This window comes from Ursus americanus, chromosome 5, assembly GCF_024610735.1.
Source record: "Ursus americanus isolate L20-20 chromosome 5, mUrsAme1.1.p, whole genome shotgun sequence".
Classification (NCBI taxonomy): domain Eukaryota; kingdom Metazoa; phylum Chordata; class Mammalia; order Carnivora; family Ursidae; genus Ursus; species Ursus americanus.
Window position 1 is genome coordinate 34486968 of NC_142131.1, and position 24119 is coordinate 34511086.

Consider the following 24119-nt stretch of genomic DNA (forward strand, 5'->3'; position numbering starts at 1 on the left):
TATAAGTATCCTTTTGTGTGTAATGTTTAGTAAAATGTTTTGGAGAGTTAGGCTTTTAGAATTGACAAAAATTCTTGATTCAGCGGTTTTCAGCTAATTCTTCTGTAGCTAAATGTTATATTTCTGAACGACTGGAGAGAACGGCAGCATCCATTTCCCCTAAGTGCGTGCTGCGATTGAGGACATCTTTCTTTCAGGGCAGCGAGCCGGGTGATGCCTTCTGCATCCAGGAGACAACCTAACATGCTAAGTGGCATGAGGCTTGGCCCTCGCCATACACTGACTCAGAGACTGACTTAATGTTTGTAGCCTGAGCAGACACATTTAGTGAAATGCCTGAAAATAGCTCTTTCAAGTGTGGCATGTTGTCCAGTGCTTGAAAGAAATTTCTGGATCCTTCCTCTGTAATCTTGTGATTGAAAGATTTAAGGTCTCAAGTTTCTGGTAACCTCCACTGGTTGCTACCTTGGCTATAAAAGCCAGGAGTTTGCGAAAACAGAATCATGAGGACTTCATTTCAATAGTGACAGGTTAGGTTATTTGTAACAACCTCCCTCCCACAACCACCACCACCACCGAAAGTGGAAAATGCCCAGTATTTTTTAAATTATCTCCTTAGAAGTCCCAAACCACTAACAACTTAATAAAGAACTATCTGGCTGAAACCCAAGGGAAAAGCAGAAACCAGAGAAGTAAAGTTAAGACCGACAGCACCAAAGCCACTTTTCCATGCAAGTTTTGCCATTCTGTGCTGCTCTGAGCTTCTCTCTTGGTCTCTCAGGGGACGACATCACTTGATTTCCTACAAAGTTTCTCCTAAGCCTTACACCTGGAAATGTTTTTTTTAACACTTCCTAGCCTCCACTGCTGTTCCAAGCTTATCTTACTTTCTGTATCCAGTTCTTCTATCAGCCATTTCTCCAAGGACCCTAGTTCCTTTTAGGGAGGCCACTATTTAGGAGTCAAGATCTGGCGGGTGGGGTGTTACTACTAGGTTGCTTTCTTATCTTTCAGTTGACTAAGCTGTGTATACGTGTGTGTGTATAGAGATACATAGCTCTATATCTGTGTGTGTATATAGACTTATATACACACACACACACACACACACACACACACACACAGGTTAAAAACCTTAAGTCCACACCAGTATTCCCAAATCTAACACCTTCGAGTTCTTTCCAGACTCTCATTTGTAAATTCCTTCAACAGTAAGGAAACTTGGTTCTCATTCTACTTAATGTATTATTTACTTAACTTGTATATGACAGCCACCTCCTCGGCCCCTGGATCTTGCCTCTGTCCCCCTCAGCCTTCCTGCCCCTCCCCCGGGGACGTGCTGCCTCCAAAGGAAGGAAAGAGAAGGGAGAGCAAGACATCCAGGTGATCCTTAAGCAGGCTAATGTTTAAGAAGCACTACTGCTGTAACTCTGTACCTCCACTGAGTCCTCTTGTATTTCCTGTGTTGGGGGGGGGGGGGCAAAATGGAGGTGCTTCTGTTCTTGCCCCACATCACTAAACCAAGACTTAGTTTGAGCTCTCCCAGAAATGGAATATTCAAGTCAGCCAAGCAGGAATTGCCAGATCGGCTCTAGTTAGGTCATCTGCCCAACAGACTCTGCAATCCCCCCTAAAGGAAGATAACTCTACACTAACCAACCCACCTGCTTTTTGCCTCCTGTAACTTTCTTGTTCCTGCTCCCATATACCTGCAAAAAGAGTCTTTGATTTTAGACAGCTTCTCTGAGCTCCTATATCCTTCCTTCATTGGATGCTGCCTGATTCGAATCCATTTTTGTCCAAATGAGCTCTCAAATCTTTTAATATGCCTTTTATTTTTTTATTAACACCTATTAGAATTCTTCCATAGTGCACCTTCCTTTTGTAATCATAAAAAAAAACTGAAGTATTTAGGCAATTTCGAGTTACCATGTTGCTAATTCTGAGTTCTTAACGTACTAAGTTCTCTTGACCTTAGAAGATAAGTTTTACCTAGGGGCGCCTGAGTGACTCAGTCGGTTAAGCATCTCCCTTCGGCTCAGGTCATGATCTCAGGGTCCTGGAATCAAGCTCCATGTCGGGCTCTCTGCTCAGCAGGAGCCTGCTTCTCCCTCTCCCTGCTGCTCCCCCTGCTTGTGCTGTTAAATAAATAAAATCGTTAAAAAAAATTTTTTTTTTACCTATATCCCAAAAACCTTTGAAGTAACAGGGATTCAGTATGTTCAGAGTGGGTCCCTGACAATGAAATCACCTCATGCTGTAATGACCAAATATGTATTCTAAGAAGTAAGTCGCTCTGAGAGCGCTGCTTTCAGTGAGATCAAGTGAGATCAGGCATTTGGAGGGTCAAAGCTGAGCAGCACGGCCCCTTCCTCCAAATGAGTAAGGGCAGCTAATACCTATTGTGACTTGTAGTTAACACGAAATAGAAGGATTTTTAGGGGAAGAATTAAAAGTAAAAGGCACGATTTTGTAAACATACCAAATGTTTCAGGTGTTTATCTGGAAAGTGTTGGTATTCAAGATTTAGTATCTTCAGGGAAATAAAATTTGGCAAAACAATGACTGTAAAAGGGAAAACATAGTTATGTCAGCTACATCTTTTTTTCCTCCAAATTTTTATTTAAATTCTAGTTAGTCAGCTCCATCTTTTATACCAACATATGTATTTAAAGAGTATTGTTAAAGTGACAAAAATTAATACAATTCAGATTTAATTACTATGTGTAAATAACAAATCCTAGCTCAGGAAAGAATTCTGATTAATACAAATATTTAAACTTCCAGAAACAAATACACCTAATTTGAAAATTCATTTATATCAGATCTATTGGGGCGCCTGGGTGGCTCAGTCAGTTAAGAGTCTGCTTTCAGGGGCGCCTGGGTGGCACAGCGGTTAGGCGTCTGCCTTCGGCTCAGGGCGTGATCCTGGCGTTACGGGATCGAGCCCCACATCGGGCTCCTCCGCTATGAGCCTGCTTCTTCCTCTCCCACTCCCTCTGCTTGTGTTCTCCCTCTCGCTGGCTGTCTCTAGCTCTGTCAGATAAATAAATAAAATCTTTAAAAAAAAAAAAAAAAAAAAGAGTCTGCTTTCAGCTTAGGTCTTGATACCAGGGTCCTGGGATCGAGCCTTGCACTGGGCTCCCTGCTTGGTGGGAGGCCTGCTTCTCCCTCTGCCACTCCCCCTGCTTATGCACTCTCTCTAATGAATAAAATCTTTAAGAAAATGAGATCTATTTTAATATTTTTATTCTTTGACATCAATTGCCTATTTAAAATGACTGCATATAGATGCATCTTAAACCAAAATTTTGTGTTTGTAGCTCTTACCAGGTGGGATAAGCCTAAAAAATGGCCCATAAAAATGAATTTGAGTTTCTTGCAGGAAGCAAGTGCAGTCATGAGAGATTCAAAATCGGAAAAAAATTATACTGCAGATGAAAAACATGAAGCTCTGGAGAATTCTGAATTAATTTCACTGTAAAATATCAAACACTTCAGAAATTAGAGAAATTCCAAATTTGTCAGAATTAGCCATGTAATTATCATGTTTCAACAATACAGAGTTAAAGCACTATGACGTAATGATCCAAGAATTGGGCCACTCTGGGCTCACGGGATCAGGTTCTGCGACTGACGAGTGAGCTGCGTGAACTTGGACACTCTCCAGGGATGTTTTCTCTTTTATAAAGTAAGAGCGTAGACTCAGTACGGTCTCTAGGTTTGCACAAAGTGTTTACACAGTAGGAATTATAGACAAAGAAGCATAAAAGCAATGACAAAATGGAAGCAAAGCCTAAATTTGATGTAAAAATTACTGACGGGACACCTGGGTGGCCCGGTCAGTTAAGCGTCTGCCTTTGGCTCAGGTCATGATCCCAGAGTCCTGGGATCAAGTCAAGTCCCACATCGGCTCCCTGCTCAGCAGGGAGTCTGCTTCTCCCTCTGGTTCCGCCCGTCCCCCCCCCATGCTTGCTTGCTTGCACGCTTGCTGTCTCTTGCAAAAATAAAATCTTTACTGATAAATACAAGAAAACTACTACTTCCACAGTTGACTTCAGAGAACTGCATTGCATGCAACTCTGCTGTCACTTCCACAGAGATTTACACTGCCTCAGTCTTTAGGGCTCAGCCTTCACTAAACTAAGGAACTGAGGACACTGAAGTGCTTTTGTTCAGTGATGTGTTGAGGAAAGATGGCTGCACAAGTTGTTCATCAACCAGTAGGACAGGCTGGTGTGGAAAGAGGAAGTGCTTTCAGCTGCCACCAGTCAGCAGATTTCCTTCCCCCTGATCTGCAAGATCTGAATGTTGACATTTGAAAGCAACTTAAAACCAAATTAAAAGCATTCTCCAAAATAGTTTGGAGAGACAGTATCCCAGTGATTAAGAGCTCAGACCCAGTAGTCAGAACTCCTGTGTTGGAATCCCAGCTTTACCATCTCCTAGCTCCTTTGACCTCCCACAAATTACCTCATCTCTTCATACTTCATTTTCCCCAGCTGTAAGGTCATAGTACCTTACCTTACAGAACGGGTATGAAGATGAAATGAGTTAATATTTGTAAAATGCTTAGAACAATGCCTAGCATATAGGAAGGGCTCATTAAGTTCAAACAGCTGTTTTCTTAAATGAGGAAGAGTGCTATTCCCACAATTCACTATGGATTGAGGCTGCAACCTGAGATCCACATAAGCTTTAGCTCTTCATTATTGGCCAGAGTTTTTCCCAATTATGTAAAAACAGGCAAATCAGAGTGCCATCCTTACCCAGTTTAGAAGGACCACACTCAGCTGAAATTCAAACCAATTTCTTCATATGGTGGAGATTGAGGAATTCTTCAGGAAGGGCTGAAAAGAACACTTTGCCTAGCATCCAGATCCACAGAGAGTTCTCTCAGGCATAGGAACTTGTCCACATTAGCAAAGAGTATCTAGAAAGCAGCACACAGTCTCCCATTATTAATCTAAGGAGTTGCAAATGGAAAATTTGAAACTCTCATTTTTGAGTCATCAATCTATTTTCCTATTTTCAAATGAAAAGCTTCCACATATCCTATGACATTCTTTTTTTCTTAGAAAGCACACAGATGAAGACCGTGCCTTTTGCAGCATCTACTGGTTACGTGCTCTGTGGGAAGCCCTGTGTACTCCAGAGTCACAGAAATAAGACCTCTTCTCAACAAATGGTGCTCAGACAACTGAATTTCCACATGTCAAAGAATGAAGTTGGACTGCTACCTCCCACCACCATACACACAATTAACTCAAAATGGAAATAAGGGTCAATCTTCATAACCTTGCCATTTGACAGTGTAATTCTCAGACATGTTCCCAAAAACACTAGCAGAAAAAAGAAATTGGACTTCATTAAAAGTCAGAAATTCTCTGCATCGAAGGACATTACTGAGACAGTGAAAAGAGTAACCACAGAATAGGAGAAAACATTTTCAAACATGTCCACTAAGGATTTAATAACCAGAACATACAAAGACTCCTACAACTCAAGACAAAGATAATACAATTAAAAAATGGGCAAGGACTTGGGGCGCCTGGGTGGCTCAGTCGGTTAAGGGTCCAACTCTTAGTTTCAGCTAGATCATGACCTCATGGTTGTGGGATCAAGCCCCTCCTGCGGTCCTAGGGCTCCGCGCTCAGCAGGGAGTCTGCTTGAGATTCTCTCTCCCTCTGTCCCCCTGTTCATGCTTACTCTAAATAAATAAAATCTTAAAAAAAAAAAAAAAAGTTCTGACACAGACTATGCAAGGTGAGACAAGCCAGACATAAAAGGACAAAATATTGTCTGATACCACTTATGAAATACCTAAAATGGACAAATTGATTAAAAAAATAGATGTTATCAGTGACTGGGGAGAGGAAGCAGACAGTAGGTACAGAGTTGCCATTTGAAATGATGAAAAGGTTCTGGAAATGGATGGTCATGATGGGTGCACAGCACTAAATGTACTTAAGGCCACTGAAATGCACACTGAGAAAGTTAAAATTTAAGAGTTACGAATATTTTACAATAAAAATGGTGCTTTAAAAAGTAAATTTTTTTCTAAATCTGAGGGTATCTACTCACAAGTCCTAATAACATTCGGTGACCCTGAGCAAGTTACATACAAAGCAGAACACGTCTAGGCATACAACAAACTGCAGAAAACCAAAGCCATACTGTTACAGCAATTTTTTTTAAAAACTGCAAATAGCATTTATAGAAGTATCTACAGTACCCAGAAATAAATTTAATGCAAGATATATGAAGTCTACACTGAAAACTCTCAAGCATCATGTTAACATGGAGTTTATTCTTGTAAGTAATTTGTTTCTGTTTATTAAGAGCCTTCATGGGTTCATGTTTTACTTTTATCTGAGTTGTTTGAAAACCATTCTATTATTCAGAGGCCTTCCACTAATTCATACTGCTGACAAAAATAAATTAAGTCAAGGGTTATCTTCTGTCTATTCTATTAGCCAGCATTTACGGTCTCATGCTTTCGGAAGTTTTCATCCACCTAAAACTAAAAGTGAGGGATACCTGGTGCTTCAGTCGGTTAAGCATCTGCCTTTGGCTCAGGTCATGATCTCAGGGTCCTGGGATCGAGCCTCACACTGGGTTCCCTGCTCAGCGGGGAGCCTGTTTTTTCCTCTCCCTCTGCCACTCCCCCCGCTTGTGCTCTCTTGCTGGCAAATTTTTCAAAAACTGCATTCCAGGGGCGCCTGGGTGGCTCAGTAGTTAAGTGTCTGCCTTCGGCTCGGGTCATGATCCCAGGGTCCCGGGATCGAGCCCCGCACTGGGCTCCCTGCTCTGCTGGGAGCCTGCTTCTTCCTCTCCCACTCCCCCTGCTTGTGTTCCCTCTCTCGCTGGCTCTCTGTCAAATAAATAAATAAAATCTTTAAAAAAAACAACTGCATTCCATATAGGTCTTGAAAACAGCCACAATATCAATGGATTGGTTGAAAGGATACTGAAACCAATTAGCCCAGACTGCTGGTACAAAGAGAGGAGTTTTGTGAATTCCCTGCTAATTTTGGTTCCTTCTAAAGTAAATCATAAACTTCAGCAGACCAGTCATGCTATCTGAAAAGAGCTTCCGTAATAAACACACAGTACTCTAGAAGGGAAGCACTTTGGTCTCCAGCTTCCTATCTAGCTATCAGTGGATATCCCTGACTCTGTACGTACAGTAAACAATAAATGTCCTTGACGGATGCTTTTTTTTTTTTAATTAGTTTTTCTATGACTTGGAATAGAGCACATTTCTTTGTCATCATCCCAAAGGCCAAACACCTGATTCTTTACCTGCCGGATGCCCTTCGTCAGGCCCATTTCCTTACCACACCCCTCTTTCTTCGGGAGCTGGTGACAAAGAATGTTGGCCAGCCCCTGGTCCAGTCTGGTGGAACTAAGGGAGAGACAGAAGACCAGCTGGGACCTGTTTAACAAGGGGCAGCAGCCCGATGCCCTTAGAAGAGCTGTTTTCTTCAGGAGGACTGCCTTTTCACTACCTGCTTCCCCCTCCACACACACGACAGAGTTCTGGTTGGTAAAGACCTCGGGTAACACACAGGCTCTTCCACAGGACTGCTGATGTGTTCTCACACAACCCAGCAAGCAGTCGCTGGCTAGACAGGAAGAGACCTCAAGCCAACACACGTTGCTGGACACTGGCACTGCTGTAGGCTTCTCAGTCGCTCACTCAGACTGTTGGCCTCCTGAAGCCACTGGGCGTCCCCGGGGCCACAGCCGCAGACAGAAGAAGGCACAGCTGCAAATATTTACTCTCTCTTTGCAAACCCTCTACAAACAGATGTACACGTGCACATAATTCCACAGGCCACTTCAACATCCTTACCTGCCACCAGAGCATGAACTGCGGCCGAATCTTCCAAGACAGCTTCCACTTGCAGTTGCCTTTGAAAACAAAATCCTGTTAAATCAAAATTCATGTAAGAGGGTGTGGCAGCATGTTGCAGTTGGGGCCCAAACACCTTCTAAACAAGCCCACCCTCAAATGTTTATGCCAGGTGAAGGGAGGAATGCTACAAACAGGCAACAATTCATAATCTGCAAATATCCACAAATATCTCCCAGGTGGTACACATACAACACATTCCAGGGGGGAATGGAGCAGTGATTATTCTCCAGGTAACCAGAACCACAACATCTGGAGCAAGAGGGACCCTCCAAAACATTGGGTGCAGCTTCTGACCTTAGTTATTAACATTTTAATATTACATACCCAGGATGTAGAAAGACTATTTCTTAAAAAATAGGTTATCTACATGGGCCCCTGGGTGGCTCATCAGTGAAGTGTCTGCCTTTGGCTCGGGTCATGATCCCGGGGTGCTAGGACAGAGCCCCGGGTGGGGCTCCCTGCTCTGTGGGTAGTCTGCTTCTCCCTCTGCCTCTCTCTCTGTCTCCCTCTCTCTCACACACACACAAATAAATATTTTAAAAAGTTATTTACATATCCCCAAACTTTTCCTGTTTCATTTTTCAGTTCACGAATATAGAAGGCGAATCACATGCATAGCAAGTTACTTTGTTTTCCTTTGTGCAGAGGATGGACATAAAAGACAAACCACACAGCCTCAAATAAAGGGGGGTGTGTATGTCTCCAAGTGAGGATGTTTCAGTTTAAAGGGGCCAACCTATTATCTGGAGTTATGATTTGAGTGGTCATTTGCTTTTATAAATAAACATCATCTCAGCCCTGAAAAAAGCCACAGAGCAAGTCAGACTTTACTGTCCTGCAAAGAAAGATCACATATGGACCCAGGCAGCCTGGCTGCTAATCAACTCTACGTCCACGAGTCTGGCCCCCAAGCAGAAGGGACTGACTGTACCTTCCTGAAGCTAGGTTTTAGGTCTTGCTTACTGTACCATCCTCATCTGTATTTACTACATGACAGGTGCTTAACAGCGATTTGTGGCATTTATTTTATTTATGATGAGCAACTCCTGTCGAAAAACCATTTTCTATCACATGACCACATACTGCTAAAATCAACAAGGAGCTGGTGTTCATTACCATTAATTCAGAAAGTTCACAATGGTTCTGATGGTCTGGAATCACTTCTGCAAAGGATTTCATATTTTGGAGAAACTGACAACTAAGCACATGGTTAAAAGTTATAAAAACAGCTGTATGCAATTAAGTGCATTTGCATTAGGTTTTCAAATACACTGTTGTAGAGCTTTAATGGCAAAAACTAAGTATGAAAATGGGATGCTTGGGTGGCTCAGTCAGTTAAGCGTCTGCCCTCGGCTCAGGTCATGACCCCAGGGTCCTGGGATCAAGTCCCGCATCCGCATCGGGCTCCTTGCTCCCCACTGAGCACGGAGCCTGATATGGGGCTCGATCCCAGGCCCCCAGGAATGTGACCTGAGCCAAAGGCACACGCTTAACCAACTAAGCCACCCAGGTTCCCCAATAAATAAAAATCTTAAAAAAAAAAAAAAAAGGAGATTGCTGAGTCTAGATAAATATAGGTCCAGGACTATAAGGTGTATGTGGGGTTTAAGTGGGTGCGAGAAAGCAAGGCCAGAGCTTGAGGGAAACCCCGACTCACCTGTGCAGAAACACCTGCCCCGGCCAGAGCTGTGCCTCCTGCAGGGGAAGCAAGGGGCCGGTTCCGAAGAGAGTCCAGTCGTAGCTCGTCACCAGCAAAGATGCTGGCACGCTGGTAAGCTTGAATAAAAGGCACAGGGTGAGAGCGGCAGCAAGTATCAGTGTTCACATTACCCCTTCGTATGTACATGGAAGTGGACGTACAGCATCTGTTTCAGTGCGGTTGGAGGAGGGCTTGGGAAGGATGGAAGGGATGATGAAGCAAGACTGACGACGTTACTTGTTGAGGCAGCGGTAGATACACGGTGGCTACACGCTACGGTCGTACTTCTGTGTGGGCTCAAATTTTTCTACAATAAAACATTTGAAAATGATCTCTTCATCATCAGGCATCAGAATAAAACAAGACAATGCTAGAGTAGATTTCCTTTCTCCCCAAGGTATTGTCAAGATTTGAGAAAAACGAATTTTCCTCGTTCTCTCCCTAAAGAGCAGGCAGGTTCATTTTTGCCCTTTGGGGTAGCCACTCTCTGAGGTCATCTCCATCAGACTTCCCGCCTTGGGCTGGCCCTGGGGCTGGGTTCCTACCTTCTGGACACTGTGAGGGCTTGAAAACTAAACTTTTTAATTTGGTTCTGGACATTTCTTTAAGATGAAAGCTTGCTTCACTGTTTCACCTTTAATCCCAAGGATCCTGCTATTAACTCCATTTTTAATCTGAGTAGTACTCAATGTTTTGAAAAACGTGTCTCTTCCTTTGTCTCTCCTTTACTCTCACACAACTATCACACAACACTGCTGAGACCCGATGTGTGAGGGTCCTACCGCCCCCCCCCCCCCGCCGGAAGCTAGGTGTCCTATAATTCAACTCAGTTCTAACACTCCCCAGAGGCAGTGTCAGACCCCAGAGTTAAGGGCTCAACCCCACCAGACTGCTCCTATCCCACTTCACTTGCTAGAGTGGCTCACAGAACTCAGGGAAACACTTACCTACCAGTTCATTAGAAGGTATGATAAAGGTCACAGATGCACAGCCAGAGGGAGAGAGACACAGGCTAAGTCGTGGGGGGGGGGGGGGTCCCGAATACAGAAGCTTCCATCCTCAGAGTTGGGTGTGTCACCCTCCCATCGAGGACCTGTTCTCTTACCTGGAGGCTCCCTGAACCCTATACTCTTGGGTATTTCTGGAGCCTTCCTCCGGCAGGCTTCATGGATCATTAACTCCTTTTCCAGTCCCCTCCTCTCTCTGGAGCATGGGGGTGGGGCTAAAAAGTCCAACCTTCTAATCAGGGCTTGACCTTTCTACTGACCAGCCCCCACCCAGGAGCTCACCCAGAGCACCCAGGAGCCACCCACCTCACTAGAACGAAAGATGCTCTTAGTGTTCCTACCACTTAGGGATTCATCAGGGTATCTGGAGCTAAATACCAGGGGAAGGGGGGGATCTATGTAATTTCTATTATCTCACACCTAATTACTTAACACTGATCCATTTAAGAACATGTTCAAAACCATCTGATTGTTTTAAGGAAACTGTCAGTCAACGACCCAACCCCGTCCTATTTCCCTATGCTCATTTATGCTAAGAAAAACTAAGGCACTCCAGAAGATTAGAAATCTCTTAGGAAAACAGTTTTTTAAAAATGGTTTATGAGGAGGAGAATGAAAGACTGGGAAAAAAAAAAAAGACAAAACAAGCAAAGGAAGAAATATGCAAACCCTTTGGAATATCCTGAGTCTTTACATCTAACACCATAGGTAACTCACTCTTGACCCAGGAATTTACATGTTCTCCCTGAAGAAAATTAAAATTCAAGTTATCAACTGTTTGACTTCGAATATACACTATCTATGAATAATAGTTGCTAGAACTCCCCCCATCCCCCAATAGTTGCATCAGGTTGAGGGGCATGAATTTTGGACAATCATTACTTTTTGTTTCTGTTAATGGAATTTTTTAATACAGTGCCAAAAAATAAAAAATAAAAAGCCCCAAACACCTGTGAATGTTTATTTTAGCCAACAAGGACCCTTCTCAGGGTCATGTCCTCCAGAGATCCAGTTCAAAATCCGAATTATGTTTACATTTCACAGATGTACTTTGACTAATGAGGAAATACAAGCTACGAGGAAGAAAATGGATTCAGACGGGTAGAGAGGTATTAAGCAACCAATCCTTCTAGTAATGGTACCAAGATTTCTTTCTGAGCAAACACTCCTCCCCCATTTTCAGGTCATATTCTTTTCTCATCTTCTGAGTCCTCTTAGCCAGTCAGTCCTCTGTCTGCTTCAGCCCATGTGGGATGGGTTTTCTGCCACCTGCTACTAGGGAACCCTTACTAAGAGGATAAAGCACGCGGCCAGGAGGTGGCAGCTCTGAGGCCGCTGTGGGTGCCGGTGCCCCATCTGAATGATCTCGTGCAGGCTTTCAGGTGGGGGCAGCCAAGGAAGGCTAGGGCAACCAGCCTCAGAGAGGGAACACTGGCTCTAGCTCGGCAAGACAACGTCGACGTGGGAAACAAAGGCAAAAGAAAATGCAGCTTAAACTGCAATCTCCTCACAGCCTGCAGCCCACGGAGAGACACCGAGACCCGCAGTGTGACCTTCCTCGAGGAACTCGCGGCTGCCCCAGGGCCGCGGGCGGCTTACCTTGGCCGCAGCTGGCCCCTCGGGGTCCTGAAGGCCTGGCTTCCAAATGCCTTCGAGACTTGCGCTACCCCTCACCCGCACAAATTAAGAAGGATACCGTCAGTCCCTCCTGACAATCCAGCACAGCTGCTTCTGCCCGCAGCTCCTGTCCCGTGAGCAGGTGGTTTTGGAAGAGAGGTGACGTTCCGTGCGGTGCAGTCCTGAGCCAACGACCAAGAAAGAATTCCTGAGATGTCTCTGGTGCAAACTGGTGGTTTATTAAAGCACGGGGACGGGACCCTTGGGCAGAAAGAGTCTTGGGGAGTGGCTGCTGCTCTATACTCGGGAGTTGGGGAGAATTCAAGGGAGGTTTCAAAAGAACTTTCACACGCTAAAGAGGACCGACCCGTAAGACGCCCACAAGGTACTGAAGTCCTTGCCATTGGCAAGGCTGTTTTCCCCTCTAGCAGGGCGTCATCGCGACGGCAGTGGACAGGGTCCTGGAGACGGTCTCACGTGTCCCACCCGGGAGTGGGGGGAGGTGGCAGGTCAGCTTATGCCTTCTCCTCAGCCAGCCTTCCGCTCCCTCATCAAAGGTCTAGCCAGGATAGGAGGCCCCGACTCCCCCGACGAGGCCCACGCTCGGGACTACGTGACCAGGCTCACAGAAATCCCAGACGCGGAGAGAGGCTGAGGCAACAAACCCAGAGAGAAGGGAACAGAAGACGGACGTAATTTTTGAATGTAGGTGAGGTTTGGTGGGGTGAGGTCCGGAGCTGACGGCCGAGAAAGAATTCCTTTGAGATGTCTTTGGTGCAAAAAGGTGGTTTCATTAACGCACGGGGACAAGACCCGCGGACAGAAGGAGCTGCTACTCGGGGGCTGGGTGACTGACAATGCACTTGGAAGTTGGGGGAAATGAGGAAAAGTGAGGTTTCCAAAAGAACTTTCATATGCTGAAGAGGACCTACAGGATACTGGAGGTCTTGCCACCAAGTTCAGGTCGTTTTTCCCTCTAATAAAGCATTGACATTGAGACAGTTGGGAGTTTCCTTCTGGAAGTTAGGGATTTATAAGAAAAAAGCATTCTTGTCAATAACCTAAGACATTTTGTAACTGAGGGAGACTCGAGTCTGGCTGGACTGTGACCTGTTAGCCATTTGTTTTCCCTTCCCTTAGCATTAGGGCAGCCAGGAGTACCTGAGGAATGTCACACGTACCCCACTAGGGAGTTGGGCGCGGGGGGGGGGTTGCAAGGTGTCAGCGTATGCTTGCCCTCAGCTCGCCTTCTGCTACCTCACCAGAGACCACCTCGTTACGACTTAAATGTCAGAGATGAGATACCCCTAGGACAGTTAGAGCTGGACCACTAAAAATTACCCAACTTCAAAGGAAAAGTAAACACGGTTCCATCAGTGGTAGAGACGTCAAGAAGATTTCAGTTCCCTGGTCAGTTTTCAATAAAAAGCTGCCAGTGAAAGCCCTCAATAGCAACCCATTCAGGACCCCTCTCCGTCTAGAGAGCTTTTTCTTTCCTTTCTGTTCTCACCTTCACTTAATAAACTTTCACTTCACTTCACCCTTTTGTGTCTGATGTGGGAAACGAAGGCAGAAGAAAAATTACTGAATTTCCTTACTACCTAGAGCCCACTGACAAGTCCTCAAAACAAGGAGAGTGACATTCCTCTAGGAACTCAGCTACCTCGATACTGACACCTTCCTAAGGGCAAAAAGCAATCCTATCCGAACCCCCCCAGGGAGTCTACTTGAACATAAAAATTCCTTTAGAAATTTCCTGTATCTCTACCTCCCAAGATACATGTTGCCCATCACCCCCGAAGCATATGACCCACCGATAAACATTTGAAGGGTCCCGCGAAGGAGTTTCAACCAAACAGTAATAAATGACCTTTCCTAACAACAGCCAGCCTCCTCAGGATCCTGGAAACCTGGTTTCCCAAATACCTGGGAGGCTTATGCTGTCCCTAACTCCCTCCCAACCTTAGGATATATAATCACCACCCCTCCCGACCCCAGTGCAGCTCCTTCTGCCCATGGGTTCTGTCCCCGTGCTTTAATAAAATCACCTTTTTGCACCAAAGACGTCTCAAGAATTCTTTCTTGGCCGTCGGCTTCAAACCCTAACGTTCTTCTCTACATCATCGTCCATAAGATTCATTCTTCAACTCCGTGAGACAAGAACCCTGCAATCCTGCAACAGTGTGATTTTCTTCACTCTGCCAGGAGAAAGGTAAGGGGAAATCAAAGAAGGATAGATGAAACAAATAGAATCCCATGACAAAAAAGAATGCCACCCCCCTTGTAATTCAGGTATGAGTGATGTGGTTTTGGAATATAGGTGAGGTTTGGTGGGGTGAGGTCCAGAGCCAACGACCAAGGAAGAATTCTTGAGACGTCTTTGGTGCAGAATGTCGGTTTATTACAGCACGGGGACAGGACCCGTGGGCAGAACGAGCTGCTGCACCGGGGTTGTGAGGGGTGGCTGATTATATACTCGGGAGTTGGGGGAGGTAAGGAAAAGGGAGGGTTCAAAAGAACTTTATATGCTAAAGTAGATTTACAAGATCCTGGAGGCCTTGCCATAGTCAAGTTCAGGTTGTTTTCCCCCCTCTAGCAAGGCATTAACATTAAGAGAGTGGGGAGATTCCTGGAAGAATGTCACACGTGTCCCACCCAGGAGTGGGGGGTGAGGGGAGGTGGCAGGGTGTCAGCTTACGCTTTCTCTTCAGCTAGCCTTCTGCTCCCTCATTAGCACGTCATCTAAAGCCAACTTGTGAAAGCATTTGCTGTTATCATTACCAGGACACCAACAAATCCCGTGTAGCTTTGAATATACGGTGCAAGTTCCTCTAAGGATTTCTTACTTTGAAGAAATTCACATCCAAACTCAGTAAATGTAATTAAAATTTACCTCAATGCTATGTAGAGAGGTCTTAAACCTTTAACTGTGGTGATGGTTACACAATAAACACTAAAACTTCATGAAATGTACACCTTTAATGGATGAAATTTATCATGCTTTAATAAAACTCAAATTTTACCTCAACGCTTACTTACGAGACTCATCATTATTTTCATACAATTCTTCCTTCTTTCTTTTTCCCCCGACGTGTACTCAGTCATTCGTTTATTTCTCACGATGTGCGCGCTCCAGCCTTGAGTCGGCCGGGATGGCTCATGGCTCCTGGGTACGTACAGGTCCTTACGTGGCCACGGTTACAGACAACTTCATAGTTAGGGGACCACGCACACAAGATAAACAGGAACCCTAAAACCCCCAAGCCACTCCAAGATGACATTCTGGGCGGGGGGGGGGGGGGAATTCTTCCTTACTTCTATTAGTGACAACGTGTATAATTTAAAAATTCAATCTTCAGATTATCTTTTCTCTTGAAACAAAATAGAGAATACAATTAAAGAGATTCTGACTTACCAATATATACAGGCTGGAGGGTGTTGTTTATTTGTTGAACTATGGTTAGTAAATCCAGCTCCTGTGGTTATGATGTGGGACACTAAGGCAAAAAGAAAAATTTCATTACTACCTACCGCCCACGGTCAAGTCCTTGAAACAGGCAGAGTGACATTCCTCTAGGAACTCAGCTGCCTCGATGTTAATACGTTGCTAAAGGAAAAGACAGTCTTAGCCCAACCCCCAGGATCCTGTAAGTCTACCTGAACATGCAGAAATTCCTCTGGAAACTACCTTTATCTACCCCCCTAAGATACATGTTGGCAGTCATCCCCCAAGAATATGACCCCCAATATACATCTGAAGGGTCTCATGACTCAGTTCTTACTTCACAGTAATAGATGACCTTTCCTAACAATAGCTAGCCCCCTCAGGATCCTGGAAACCTTGTCTCCCAAATGCCTGGGAGGCTTACACTATCCCTAACCCCTCCCAATTTGAAAATATATGACGGATCTCTACTCAAGACCCTAGTGCAGTGCCTTCTGTCCACGGGTCCTGTCCCCATGCTTTAATAAAACCACCTTTCTGCACCAAAGACGTCTCAAGAATTCTTTCTTGGTCATCAGCTCCAAACCACGTTTCCTACAGCAGTTACGCATAAAGTTACCGGGAGTAAGGGGAATTGCATAAAACAGTACTATGCAGGTTTCCTCTGGTACTCAAAAGTAAAGCATTCCCATTTTCATAAACCAAAATAGAATAAAGCAAAGAAGCTATTATCATTAACTAATACGGAAAACTTTTTGAGCTTAGGTTTTTCTGATACCTTAGGACACATCTTGCTAACAAATGCACAAAATACACGAAGATGAAGCACCGATGCTCACAGACAGGTCAAAGCTGCGGCAGCTTGACGCGGAGATGCCGAGTGTAGTTCCCAGGAAGGGGCTCGGGGCGCTGCTCTCGTGGCCCGGGCAGCACGGCACTAGAAGGAAGGGCTGCAAAACAATCGCGGAGCCCTACTTTTACTTCCTGCCTTCTTTATAAAGGGGAAAATCCTCTCCGGATTTCTTTTTTTACATTTATAGATTTATTTTAGAGAAAGAAAGCACAAGCTGGGGGAGGGGTGGGAGAGAAAGAGGAAAAAGATTGAGAGAGAGAGCAGATTTCCCGCTCAGCTCAGGGCAGAACCTGACCCAGAGCTCGGTCTCACAACCCTGAGATCACGACCTGAGCTGAAATCAAGAGTCAGATGCTTACCGACGGAGCCCCCCAGGCGCCCCCAGACTTCTTTAGATTAGAAAAAACAGCTACTGGGGCGCCTGGGTGGCACAGCGGTTGAGCGTCTGCCTTTGGCTCAGGGCGTGATCCCGGCGTTGTGGGATCGAGCCCCACATCAGGCTCCTCTGCTATGAGCCTGCTTCTTCCTCTCCCGGCTCCCCCTGCTTGTGTTCCCTCTCTCGCTGGCTGTCTCTATCTCTGTCAAATAAATAAATAAAATCTTTTAAAAAAAAAAAAAAGAAAGAAAAAACAGCTACTAATGTAAGTCTTTCATTGAAGCGGCTTAAATACAAACTTTCAAAAAACAGGGATACTTGCATTTCATCTGCTGAACAAAACACGACTTCTAAGAATGGAAATTAGTGCGCTGTGAGTGTAGAGATTACTTACATATATAAACTTTAAAAAATGGAAATTAATAAATTTTGAAATTTAAAAAAAGAGCATATTGAACACCATTTACAAAATACATTCCTATCCACAGAAGTGAAGCTATTTTTAAACTAACTTTTTAAAAAATTCCTCAATTTCCAACGTTAAGGGTCCTAACGGTGGTGTAGTAACGAGTGTCTGGGAGTCAAGAGGCTAGGTTAGCCCCAGTTCCACCACCTACAGGGATGTGTTCTCTCCTCACGTCAGAGCAAATTAACTAGCAGGTGAGTCATTTCTTTCTTCAGGGCCACCACCCTCTGGACAGCCAGAGTCCTCCGTTTTTAGGTGTACAAAGCTCTCCTGGGTTTCCCCTAAGTCCGTACATGTCCCACCTACCACAAGACGGACAAACCACATGCTTGGTATGGACTTAGGAGGCAGGCAACACATGGTACTTTCTTACACACTACAATACAATCAACTTGTGTTAATATTTATTTGAGAGAGAGCAGAGAGCACAAGCGGGGGGGGGGGGTTAGGCAAAGAGGGAGGGAGAAGCAGGCTCCCCGCTGAGCAGGAAGTCGGATGCGAGGCTCCATCTGGGGACCCCAGGATCCTGACCTGAGCGGAAGGCAGACGCTTAACGAATGAGCCACCCAGGCGCCCCCAGCTTGTGTTTTTCAAAATATAGTACTCAATAAATTTAAGAGTATACGTAGACATTTTGGCCACCGTTTATAAAAGAACTTATAAAATTAAGTCTAACTAGCTAACAAAGACAACCAAACAGAAGCTTGGAGAGTTTCATTCTAATTTCAGCTCTGAAATTTACTAACCACGTGCTCACAATGACCAAGATGAAAGGTGGAGCAGTCATCTTCCCGTAACACATGGTAGTTTTTATAAGGCGTTGGTAGCCCGTACTTTACAATCCTTACAACCGCACAGTCTGCGTGACCACGTGCGTGTGTACGATCCCCACTCAGGGGCAGGAACCCGTCTAGGATCGGGCACCCGGGAAGCAGCTCTGTGCGCCTCCTACGCCTCTGCACAGCCCTCCCGCCTGTCTTATCAGCAGGCCTTAGCCCCTTCCGCCTCGAAGGCTGGTTGCTGAACTGGTACTTCTCTCTGCTTCCTACCTTTCTCTTAGCCCAAGGTCAGAGAAAGCAGACCAGCATCATTCCAATCAAGATGTGCAACTCTAGCTGGTGCTGGTCACACGACGGTCTGTGTGCAAGGTGCCACTGGGAGCTGTCCTGTGTCTAACAACCCAGCGACACGAAGCATGGTGGCTCTGAGTGGGAATGAAGCCGGGATACGGCGCAAGCCGAGACAGGTGCCCAGGATCCATGACCGCTGAGTCAGGGCTCATACTCCTCGGGGACACGGCCATGTGCGCTGTGCACGGTCAATACTGAGTAGGACTGGTTGAGTCCGTGTCTATTCTGAGGGGTCAAGGAGCCTGAGTGTCCTTCAAAATACTTAACCATCTGGTTTCACGCAAACCTTTGACTGTCTCAGCTGCTTTTCTCCCCCTTTCCCTCGTCCTATTGTTCCACCTCCTTCCCCCTCCTCCTGTTGCCCTCCTCCCTCCCACTCCCCTCACTTTCTTTTTCAACTACAAGATATATTTGTTTCCAAAAATTTAAACCAGGGAGAAGTGAAGTGAAATGTGAAACTCCCTCTCCACTCATCTCCTGACAAGCCCAAACCCAGAGAGATACCGACCGTTTCTAGCTTTTCGTAACTTTCTCTATGCATCTTCGAACAAGTCCACATACAGATTAAGTGGTTTTACACATTTTTTTTAAGGCTTACACCACACATATTATTTCACCTATTACTTTTTTCACTCCTCGTAGCCAGCCTTCAGATTCGGTGAGTAAGGCTGTCCATGTGCAAGATGACTTCGCAACATAAGTAACTGCCTGATTATTCTGTCATTGATCTATGATCCAACCAGCAACTTTTTCGCATATAGTAGGTGTATGACAAATATTCATTACAGAATGAGGATATGAGCCCGATCACACTGCTAGACCCAAGTAGGAGCTTACAGGAAATACACAAAGTAGAAAAACATGCTAAATGACAGCAAAGAAGCACATTCAGCCAAACCTGGAGTGTCGAGAATTTTTACAGGACACAGCTTCTTCAATGAGTGAATGAAGAGAGAGAGAGTCACACAGACAGACAGACGTGGGGGAGGAAGGAATCTATAAATTAAAAATCTTAAGAGCCATAACAACTAAATGTAACATATAAACCTTTTTTTAGATCCTGATTCAAACTAGCCAACTTAGTAAAGAGAGAGAGGTGGGGGATGGGGACATTTGAACACGGGCTCAGATACTTGGTGATATCGAAGAATTGCAATTAATCCCTTTTTTTTTTATTAGGAGAGTAGTACTGTTTGTTTTTAAAGATATTCTTATATTTTAGGGTTATACACCAAGAGGTCAGCAAATGACATTATAGGATATCTGGGATTTGCCTTAAAATAATCTAGTTATTAATTCTGAGGAAAAAAGTGGGTGGGAGATGGAGGAAGTATGATTTGGTCTTGTGTTGCTAAATGTTTAACTTACTGCTCTACTTTGGTGTGAAATATCCCAAAATCAAAGTTTAAAAAAATGTTAATGCAATAAAACTGTATTTGGGAGATGCAAAGCCATGTAGAAAATACTACTCAATCTAGCATTTAAAATAATTGAAACAGGGGCACCTAGGTGGCTCAGTGGTTTAAGCGTCTACCTTCGCCTCAGGTCATGATCCCAGGGTCCTGGGACTGAGCCCCACATCCTGCTCCTTGCTCTGTGGGGAGGCTGCTTCTCCCTCTTCTCCTGCTGCTCCCCCTGCTCGTGCTCTCTCTCTGTCAAATAAATCTTAAAAAAAAAAAAAAAAATGGAAACACTTCATTTTGGAAGCAGGAACTAAACAGCACTGTAATAATCAAAACTCCTGAGTTTTTTAAATAAAACATTTGCATGTGGTATATATTCAATAGTACATGTAACCATTTGTAAGATTTTATTTTTTTTTATTTTTTAAAGATTTTATTTATTTATTCGACAGAGATAGAGACAGCCAGCGAGAGAGGGAACACAAGCAGGGGGAGTGAGAGAGGAAGAAGCAGGCTCATAGGGGAGGAGCCTGATGTGGGGCTCGATCCCATAACGCCGGGATCACGCCCTGAGCCGAAGGCAGACGCTTAACCGCTATGCCACCCAGGCGCCCCCATTTGTAAGATTTTAAATCTTGTTTTGCTTTCCAACTTCCTTTATACACCATTTTACATCATCCCCATGAAAATTACTTTTTAAAGACTTTTTGAGAGAGAGAAGCGAGCACAGGCACAAGCAGGGGGAGGGGCAGAAGGAGAGGGAATCTCAAGCAGAATCTGCATTGAGCGAAGTCTGATGATGGGCTTGATTCCAGGACACTGAGATCATAATATGAGCCAAAAAGCAAGCTTTAGATGCTTAACCGACTGAGCCACCCAGGTGCCCCGAAAATTATTCTAATTACGGGAGATCCAAAACCTCTACTTGGAAAAACAGATCTTACTCTGATATAATAAAACATTTAAGAAACTATTTTAAAACCATAGAATTCAAATTTTTAACAATGTAATCAGGCCTTTCTTGAATAAATTCTGGAGTGTTCCAATACTAGATAGGGAAAGATCAAAACTGAAGATGCTACTCCGATGACTCAGGTTTAAAAAAAAAAGTACAAGCAAAAGATATTTATCTACTTACTCGGGGAACCACCTGGCATGTTCCTTCCAAGGATCATCTCCCTCTTTGCAGTTTCCTAAACATCCACCACAGGAAACCACAGCACAGGGTCCGGTTCAGCTACATGTGAAGGACACATGCAGAGTGCCCAGGAATGAGACGGGATAGTGCAGGAGATGCGTCCCCAGGAGCTCACTGCTCCTTGCATGAGAGGCACTCCAGCGTCTGTCTGTCCACACCCTCCGTGGCCGCATCTCTACCCGCAGCCGCATCACCCCTCGGCCAAGGCCATACTTCACATACAGACTGTCAGCTGTTTACATCCACACTCCATTTGGTGCCTAAGGCTGGCGTGTGGCCATCTGAGCTCTCAGGGCCAAAAGAGCTGGGAAGCAGAGAAACCCCAGCACTCAGCAAGTAAAGCACCGTTACAAGACCTAAGCTGTAGTTCTGCCGTGAAGCTTCTGTGCAAACAGGCACATTTCTTAAACTCTTTGAGCCTTAATAAACTCAACTGAGTTGACATGGGGAAGGGGCACGTTGTTGGATTAGAATTAGTGCTTAATTTGCGTTTAGTGCTTAATTAGAAGTCGTTCCTAAGTGATTGCTGTTACTAAAATTCTCATTCACTTCTGTGCTAACATTTACGGCATGGAGAGGAGAATTCAAACATAGTGACATTTTCTAGAGTGAAATGTGTCCTATACATTAGAGTTAGGGAAAAGATCAGAACACCCCGAACCCCCCCCCCCCAGTACTGCAGCAATTAAAAGAATTAAAGAAAGATGGAGGAAAAGCTGAGGAATGCATAGGAAAACTGGGGTCAGGTTGACCTCATGATTTTTTTTGGAGGGCCTTGAGACTGCAATCAGTATTGTCTAAGGTCCAAATTTAAGGAAAAGTAACTTACTTTATAATATATTTGGCAAATAAACTGTTTTGTACAATGAGTTCAAAGTAACTGAAGTTGAATTGTAATAAAACAGACCTTATGCCTAACAGAACACATTTAACAAGTGAGAAAAAATTCACAGAATATTGCAATTCAAATATGGAAACTAGGGGCACCTGGGTGGCTCGGTGGGTTAACCACTCTTGATTTGGGCTTAGGTCAGGAGCTCAGGGTCCTGAGATCCAGCCCCCCTCACCCCCACCCCGTGGGCTCTTGTCTGGAGGTGGACCCTGCTTGGGATTCCCTCTCTCCCTCTGCCTCTCCCTGCCTTAAAAAGAAAAAAAAAAAGAAAGAAAGAAAGAAAGAAAAGACAAATATGGAACCCAAACTTAAAACTCCAGGGAAATTCTTCAGAAAATGACTTCAGGGGCGCCTGGGTAGCTCAGTTGTTAAGGGTCTGCCGTGGGCTCCGGTCATGATCCCAGAGTTCTGGGATGGAGCCCCACATCGGGCTTCCTGCTCAGCAGAAACCCTGCTTCGCCCTCTCCCCCTGCTTGTGTTCCCTCTCTTGCTGTCAACTGAAAAAAATCTTAAAAAAAAAAAAAAAAAAAAAAAAAAAACTTCAAAATTACCTATAAAGACAAAGCCAGCCGCTGAGAGGTCCCTTGCAGGCACCGCTTACATGGAAAACGGCCGGTTCTTGGAAGATTCCAGTCTCCCTTGTCTCCCTGGAACCTTGCTTTGTCCCCTCTCAGCTTGTTCTCTGGATTCTTCACTCATGTCATACTGGGCAATGTTACCAACACCGCTGCCCAAAAGGAACCGGCCATTGGATGCACGTGCTTGTGATCTCTACGGGGAGTCTCCGGAAGCGAGCACCACTGAGGACTGAGCCGCAGGAGAAGCTTCTAGGCCCGGGGAGTGACTCCCAGCGCTGCCACCTCCCCGGGCGCCCACACTCTTCCCTGCGCATTGGCGCGTTGAACCTTCCTGCATCGTGTGCCTTCCGCTCCCCTCCCATTTGTGCGGCTTCCCGAACCGCAGCTCCGCGGGGGCTGCAGAGCGCTCCGGCCGAAGCCCCGCCGAGGGGCCTCTCCACCCGGCGGCCATTTTCTGAAAGGCAAGCAAAGCGGCGTGATGAACACTTCTACGTGGCTTCCTAGTCCCCAGACTTCCTCTAAAGATTTTAATTATTTGAGAGAGAGCAGGAGCAGGAAAAGGAGGAGGAGGGGGGAAAGCAGACTCCCAGCTGAGCAGGGAACCCCACACGGGGCTGGATATCAGGACCCTGAGCCGCAATCAGACACTAAACCAACTAAGCCACCCAGGTGCCCCTAGTCCTCCGACTTCCGTCACCCTGTCCACCAGGGCCTCCCACCAGCACGGTCATCTCTGGAGCCCCGACTTGCCTGCTTGCGCTCTCAACACGCGGGCCACGGGAGCGTTCTCTCGATACCCACGCCGGAAGTGGGAAGGTGCTGCGGCGGGGATGGTTTATGGGCCCGCGCCTTTACCCGGTGCAGCTGATGTGCAGCTGATCGAGGACTCGCCCATCTACCCGCTGTGCTGCAGAAGCTGCAGCTAATTGTAGATCTTGATTAAGAGCAGGCCTGCGGGCGCCTGCGTGGCCGCGACGGTTAAGCGTCTGCCTTGGCCTGGGTGGTGATCCCAGGGTTGTGGGGTGGAGCCCCACACGCCGTCAGCGGCAGCTCTCCTTTGGCATCATGCTCCTACCCAGAATGTAGGGCCCAAGCTTGGTGGACTCAGCGGGCGAACTAAGGCTCTTACTTTGTTTTGTCAAAACAGCCAAAGCCAGCCAAGGACGAGTACTCCTGGCGGACCTCCCCTGAGTTTAAGACGTGTAGCTCTTTCGTGCAGGTCTGGGTCTACCGCCTTTCATTCCCTTCGTTGTGCTTTTCCTCCCATCCGTAGTTACCTTACTTGAAATCAAGCGACTGATTGATTGAAATCAAGCAGCCAGCCTGGCACCTGGGGCTCTAAGTCTCTCTCCCGCTTTTCATCTTTTTTTCCTCCCAAAGCCTCTGTCGTTTAAATTGTAGGATCAACAACTGTTTCAACGATTCCAACTACAGTGCCATCTCAGGCAGTTATACGGGGGCGGGTAACAACTCACAAGACTTCACACAATACATTTTTATAAGACTTTAAGACAAGATACGAAAATAACAAAAA

General features: G+C 45.4%; 2 protein-coding genes across 10 annotated transcripts in view; one reads left to right on the plus strand and one right to left on the minus strand.

Annotated features, from left to right (window-relative positions):
* Positions 1–5747, plus strand: part of SMN2 (survival of motor neuron 2, centromeric) — a 59304-nt gene extending 53557 nt beyond the window's left edge. For 7 of the 9 annotated variants that reach the window (XR_015724484.1, XR_015724485.1, XR_015724487.1 and 4 more), the window contains 2 exons: positions 3386–3691; positions 5079–5747. The gene's annotated coding sequence lies outside the window, so the exon portion shown is untranslated. The remainder of the gene's footprint in view (positions 1–3385; positions 3692–5078) is intronic. The other 2 variants (XR_015724486.1, XR_015724488.1) reach the window with 1 other exon arrangement.
* On the minus strand, positions 109–22706 carry NAIP (NLR family apoptosis inhibitory protein). Its single transcript, XM_087862452.1, is given in 24 exon segments — positions 109–161; positions 164–346; positions 349–420; positions 423–470; positions 2467–2565; positions 3331–3369; positions 3372–3419; positions 3422–3478; positions 4770–4857; positions 4859–4933; positions 5407–5462; positions 6913–7225; positions 7227–7248; positions 7250–7662; positions 7665–7741; positions 7744–7933; positions 9005–9150; positions 9569–9697; positions 10726–10823; positions 12139–12290; positions 12910–13106; positions 14998–15112; positions 21052–21142; positions 22609–22706. Coding segments are annotated over 24 exon segments (2859 nt in total).
* Positions 22707–24119: the final 1413 nt, after the last annotated feature.